At 37.6% G+C, this 6,832-nt stretch overlaps 1 protein-coding gene across 3 annotated transcripts; it reads right to left on the bottom strand.

Annotated features, from left to right (window-relative positions):
• Positions 1 to 356: 356 nt before the first annotated feature.
• LOC133732374 (uncharacterized) lies at positions 357 to 5,957 on the bottom strand. Of its 3 annotated transcripts, none has more exons than XM_062159910.1 (4): positions 5,527 to 5,957; positions 5,390 to 5,426; positions 3,505 to 3,588; positions 357 to 433 (listed from the first exon to the last, which is right to left on the bottom strand). In XM_062159910.1, the coding sequence occupies exons 1-4, from the start codon at positions 5,854 to 5,856 to the stop codon at positions 372 to 374; spliced, it is 513 nt and encodes a 170-aa protein (XP_062015894.1). In that variant the 5' UTR covers positions 5,857 to 5,957; the 3' UTR covers positions 357 to 371. The 3 variants fall into 3 exon arrangements, with proteins under 3 accessions (XP_062015894.1, XP_062015893.1, XP_062015896.1); XM_062159909.1 differs by lacking the exon at positions 357 to 433 and adding an exon at positions 2,688 to 2,964; XM_062159912.1 differs by lacking the exon at positions 357 to 433 and adding an exon at positions 2,700 to 2,945.
• Between the last annotated feature and the right edge of the window lie 875 nt (positions 5,958 to 6,832).

The following is a 6,832-nucleotide window of genomic DNA, read 5'->3' as shown; positions in this document are numbered from 1 at the left end:
GGAAGATACATCGTAAGGTCGCCTATTACTATAAAAATTATAATACCCTTTCAGTATGAACTGTTTGATTGGTTGTCTTGATAGATGACGAATCCATCGGTTAATAGCACTTTTGTCCATAATGTTTTGTGCAGAAAGCTTGAAAGAGTATATGGGACCAGAGTGAAGTAAGAGAACGTGATCCACACTGTCCGGGTCATCTATTTCATGATCAAAAACAAGAGAGGGAAGCATAGCCCATTTGAACCTCCAGTCTTTTGATAAAAGACTCGTCTTCCCTGCCTCCTTGATCGGCAAATATGACAAAATTTTTTGTGTAACATTACTTGGTAAGTTGCTTATTCTGTCCAACTCCATCTTCCTTCGTTTGTTTACCGGAGAGGAGGAATTGCGTGGTCTTCTTGACATCGTTGTTGGAGCGAGATCGATATTCCTGTGCCAAAGATCACTGCGTATTAAATTAACTGGGGACTAGGGTTTGTAGAAGAAGGTGGGTAGGGGTAGTATATATATTGGCCTTGAGAAGCAAATCCTTATTCTAACAAAACTTAGAAAGCAAAAGAAATTCTAACAAAACTAGGAAAACAAATCCTGGAAAGGAAAGGAAAGGAAATCCTTATCCTTTGTATCCTGAGACAAATAATTATTCGAACATAGTCATGCTTATGCCCATTCGATCCACTCAAAACTTCATGAATAAATTCCATGATCGTCATATTGCTGTTTGGATAAAAACCGTAGATTATATGGTTCTGAATTCATGAGGGTTTAGCCCTCCCAGCTTCCTCTTGGTTCTAACCCTCTTACTATAAGTAAAAGATAATACAAAGCAATATAAAAAAAAAAAACAAACAAACAAAAAATGGATCAAAGACATGTTCTCCAAGAGAGGAATATGGTGGCTGATGATATCCTTGATAACACAAGCATTGAAAATGAAGTAGGAACCTGCATGTTGGATGCCATGCCTACCTTTGTTACTCGGGCTATTTTAGATGATGTTTTTGTAAGTTTGTAACAGCCGAGGCTGTTTCTTCATTTTTCTCTTTTTTGGGTTTATTGCTCCCTTGTAACCAAAACAAAAAATAAAAAAGAGTTAATTACTGTTTACACCCTATACTTATAAAGTTTCATCGTTTCAGTCCCTGACCTTCGAATTTCACCTAAAAAGTCCATGAACTCTCAATTTCCTCCCAATGTGTCCCTGCCGTCAATTTTCTGTCAAATTCTCCATTAAATTGCTGACGTGGCATTCCGTACACACCGAAATGTCTATTATACCCTCACTAACTCTTTTTTTTTTTAATTTTTTTTTTCTCTTTTTTTTCTTTTGACCTTTTCTTCTTCGAGCTCTCTCCTCCTTTGGTATCTCCGTCTTCTTCGTCCAAAAACAAACTCAGCTCTCTCTCCATCTCCAAATCTTCGACGACGGCAACGCCACCCACCACCACCATCATAACCCTCATTCCTCCCCTAACCTACGCCCTCCCTTCTCTCCTTATCCCGCACCCCAATGTCCTCCCCAACCCCCCGTCGCAGTGCTAGACCGACAACGAGGCCGAAGCCCTCATCTCCATCTTCAAGGACAAGTGGTCCTCTCTCGGCCGCACCAATCTCAAAGCCACCAACTGGGATGACGTCGCCGCAACCCTCGCCGCCCAATTCCCACTGGTCTCGCCGTTCAAGACCGCCTCGCAGTGCCACAACAAGATCGATAAGCTCCGGAGAGAAGTGGAGATAGGTTCGAAGGTCGAACAAGAACATCTTTGGGACGAGATCGGAGAAGAAGAGTACCGCCATTAGCTCTCTATCTTCAAATCTGAGGTTGCCTCTCTCAGCTAGATCAGGTCTCTATATATCTTCGTCTCCAATCCATTCATATTCTTCGTTTTTGTTTCCGATTGCAGTTTGATCTGAGCTTCATTTGCTTCTATCTGGTGCAGCGAGAATGAGAAGAACGGATTCATCAACCTCATCTCTCCCTATCTCAGGTAATTCAATTATGCTTCCTCTCTCCTCATTTCAATTTCTCTGCTTTTCTTTGTCTTTATGTGATTCTGGGATTTGGTTCATGTAGATGTGAATCTGAAATGGTTAATTTGTATTGTATGAATCTGAATTTGTTAAAGGTTTTTTCTTTACAGTGCCAGACTGGTTTTGGTTTGTGAATTTGTGATCTGAAGCATATGTTTGGCTTTGTTCTTCTTGTGTGGTATTGGATTTGCGATTGGGATATTGTATTACATTTTATAGATTTGAGATGATTGTTGCTTCATTTACTAGTTTGGTTGCGATTAAGTTATAGACGTGAGTTCAACTTGTTTTTACTTTTCTCTTGCAAATGGTGGAGGTGGTGGGTGGCGTTGGCGTTGGTGAAGGAGGAGAGGAGGAGAGGAGGAGAGAGAGCTGGAAGAAGAAGAGGAGGTAAAGAGAAAAAATAAAAAAGAGATTTTTTTTTTTAAGTGAGGGTAAAATAGACATTTTGGCATAACATGGTTGCCACGTCAGCAATTTAATGGAGAATTTGGACGGAGCTTGACGGCAGGGATGAATTGGGAGGAAATTGAGAGTTCAGGGACTTTTTAGGTGAAATTCGAAGGTCAGGGACTGAAACGATGAAACCCTATAAGTATATGGAGTAAACAGTATTTAATCCAATAAAAAACTACAATCCCTTGGTTTCCTTGAATTTCTCTAAATTCCTTTTATGTTCAAAACACTCCTTTCTTTGTTTCCAGTTAACTTTTTCAATAGTGTAGGACTGTAATGTAACAATTAATTCAATAGAGTGTAACAACACAATTTACAATTTCTGTCCTTCGCAACTAAAGCCGAGAAAAATTCATTGAGATCGATTACAAAGAGAGGTATCAATATTCTAAAAACCCCAGTTCACAACCGTCGAGAATATCCAGAACCTGCACATTTCTTGCAAAGTACCAATCCTACAAAGATAGATTTCATCTGAGAGAAGCAGAGAGATTGAACGATGAAAAAAAATGAAAACCTTGAAGAAATCCACAACCTTGTAATAACTTCACAATCTTGTTATTACCAGTGGAATTTAGATTTCAATACTAAAAGAACTGTAATGTGACAATATTATCAAAGGTCGTAGTATCGACTAGGTGTGTAGTTGACTAGGTGTGTGGCTGTGTGATTAGGAGTGAATTGATATCTACCTCGGCGATTTACTTCTTTGAACCTTATTTATTGATCAAAAGCCGTGGGGGAAATTCAATCTCAATCTTAAGTACTTTTAGGCACTACAGCTACAAGCTCCAGAACTCTTCCCTTGGACTTTAAAGAGGGAATAATCAATACGCAGTGTATCAGAGTGCATTTGAAGGCAATAGTTGGTGATCCAACACTTAAGGCCGTCACAGTCATTAAAAATTTAGAGCCATTTTAAAATTACTATTCACCAAAATGCTAGATTGACTATGTCCTAAAATGATCATATTTAAGGGTAATAAGAAAGGAAAGAATTTCAGAAACTATTACCTGCGCCCTTGCACACTTTGCAATCAACCAAGCCTGTTTCTAGCTTCATTTTACCATTGTTACAGAAGACACATTTTGTACCACCTGCCAATCAGAAATAAAGTTTACATGTTAGAAGAGAGAAACTAATTGGGCAACTGTAACTGAGAAATTGAGCAGGCTAAAAGAATTATTAAATGTTTAAAAAATGCGAGAAGACTACATATATCTTTTACATGAAGTAGCACCAAATGTATACTGTTGCAATATTTCTGTCAGTTCTGTGTAATCCTACATATCCCTCAATGCTTGAATATTACTCACTGAAGAAAGCAAGGTCTGAATAAGGGTTTTGTTAAACAATTACAAATAGGCTACAATACTCTAGCATGGCTGACATTTCCATCAGTATGAGCATTAATCATTGGGTCACAACATCAGCTCCCTTTCAGTTGAGCACTAAATACTGATACCACATGATCTGATTATTACGTTCCTCATTTTAGATACCATGCAAAATGGGTGAAATAAAAAAAAAAAATTCGTCCTTGTTATCCCTTTCAATTTGAAAGAAAATTCACAAAATTGAGGGCATATTACTGTGGACATATATATTTTTCTCAATTTCACAAAATACTATGCCCAAAGGGACTGCCTTCCAGCAGTTGTCAGAGAGCTCTCCCGTGTTCTGTTTCAGGTCCAACAATGACTATTAACTTTGTACAGATTTTGTATAATAAATGTTTCATATGTCCATTACTTAACAAATGCTAGTTCAGCTGAGCTTCAGTACCTAACCGAAAAAACTCTTGAGGTACCTACAGCTTTGGTACTACTTCAAACTACATAGCTAAGCCAACATATGATCAAGACAGTAAATCATGTATTCCACAAAATTTTTGGCAAACATATAACAGAACTTTGACAAAGCTTACACAAAGAGATCCCACCAAAGTATATGGTGGGCACCTTGTCATTTTCTATCTTTTTTCAGCTTCAACTTAACATTTACTGTCGGATTCTTGTTTCACTTATGTTCTGGTGTTCTGTTACACACCTATGATGATACAACTCAAATTATGAAATACATTTAGATAATGCAAGAAGTGATGAGTACATCTGCACAAGGTAGAAGTATTCAAATCGGTGCATCTGCACAGAATATCAAAATATGACTAGATAAAAGGACTATTCATGGTGGTTTGGTGAGAGGTCACTGTAACTAATTTCACTTGAGCCCTTCTGTCCAGATTGGTTGGGTTGAGTCCTTTTATTGAACCATCCATCTAAGATGGTCTACTGCTGGAAACTATCATACTTACATGATGACGTGACTAAAATGCATATGAAAAATAGCAGTATCGTGAACTTTTAAAGACCACAACTCATCAATCAAGTCCATCTTGGGCTCATTTGTTGAAACGTTGTCAGTTTTAAACATAAGGGTATCCCCACAGAGCAGACACAAAAAGCAAATTCTAATATAACGACGTCCCCTTCTCTGCAACATTTTAATACAAAAAGTCACCCACAAAGCATCCCAATTGCTTGCAACTTCTAGACATGAGAGTCATGTTCTCTTGCTACAATAATCTGTTCAGTTGTCAAGCTTTCATCACCAACATGTAGGCACTGGTATGCTTTATGTTAAAGAGGCTGTGCTTGCAAAACTAACTAATGCAGGGTAGCAAACAAAAGGTAACAACTAACGACATAAGCTAGCTATACTTGAAAAAGCTAAATTCTGAAACCAGCATAAAAGAGTTGAGCCAAGTTATAGACAAAACAAACAGTTGTAACGACACCTTTTCAGAGTTTTTCAAAGTGTCTTTCATTTCTTTAATTCCAAAACCAAGAAACTAAAAAGAAATTAAAAAAAAAATTAAAGGGTTGAGAAAGTTGTTACCATTGCCAGCACACCTCTCGCAAGGCACAGGGTCACCCTGCAAAAGATTGATGAAAACCCATTACCCACACAGAAGCTCCATGCCATTTGGTGCAAAAGAAAGAGAAAGGAAAGACCAAAGTGGGTGTTGTTGTTACCTTAAGACCGAGAAAGAGGGAGAGAGCAATGGCCGCCAAGACACTGATAGTGGCAAGAAAGGTTTGGGTGTCCAAGGGTGTGTTAAAGCCAGTAGTTAAAAGGAGAATGGGTTGGACAAAGAGCCTTGTTGGTTCTGTAATGACTTCGGGTTTAAGAGAGGCAGAGCAGCGGAACAGCAGTAATGGGAATTCAGGTCTTGTTGGGAATTCGGTCTGCTGTTGTTGATGTTGCGGGAGAGTGAGAGACGTTGAAAAAGAAGAAGAAGAAGAAGAAGAAGCAGAAGAAGAAGAAAGAGGATGAAGAGAGTAGGAGCAGGAAAGTGTGGCCATGGTTACAAGTTTCAATGAATATGTGGAGCTCCCTTTCCTTCTCTTTTCATCTTTTTTCCGCCAACCAAAAGAAAATTCATTTTTCGGCGGGTCCTGTTTTCTTGTAATTGTTTTTAGTAACATCACCGAAATCGAACTCATAATATATTATATGCGGTTGCTCTCCATAACTAATTTTTTTTACTTTTATACACCAAAAAATTAAACAATTTTATATACCTGTTATAAATATTATATATATGTGGCTGTCCACTGTAAATACTCATTAGTTATGTCCTTATGATGTAAACACTACACTTATATAAAGGGGTCTAATGAGAATGAAACAAACACTTCTACCTTCTCCATATTCTGTTTCTCGCTTCTATCTCTATATTTTTCTCTAGTTTATAACACGTTATCAGCACGAATTTGCTCTTATTTTTCTTCTTCTTCTTCTTTGAACTCCATGATGATCCGCAAGCCTTATGGTGCAACATAGTTGCTTATGTCCAAGGCTAATGATCTATGAGTTTTTCTTCTTTCTCTCCTAGATGAATATCAATTTTCTTTATGCGATCATTTACATGTATTTGTATGTATCTTTTATATAATTTAATTGTTGAAAAATTATATTTCATATTCGACAATGAGAACTACATGTTCCATTGCTCAAGATTCGAGTCCTCTGACCGAGTAGTCTTAGAACCTATGGTTCTATAGACATCACACGAATGTTTTTCTCGTGTGTTCCCTATGGGATCCATTGTTCATATTTATGAACATTTTGAAACTCTGTTTCGTACATGATTTTTATATCATTTTTCATAGAACATACTGTTCTAATAATTATGGATCCTGATATATCTCATTTTTTGTCTTTGTAAAAAGATGACGCATCTCACAAAATTGGACTTTGATCCTCTTAAAATTTCTGGCAAGAACTATTTGATGCTGAAATTCACCTTATGGCTAAAAACCTTGGAAATGCCATCAA

This window comes from Rosa rugosa, chromosome 2 (genome assembly GCF_958449725.1).
Source record: "Rosa rugosa chromosome 2, drRosRugo1.1, whole genome shotgun sequence".
In the NCBI taxonomy this organism is placed as follows: Eukaryota; Viridiplantae; Streptophyta; class Magnoliopsida; order Rosales; family Rosaceae; genus Rosa; species Rosa rugosa.
This window is presented reverse-complemented; position numbering and strand designations above follow the sequence as displayed.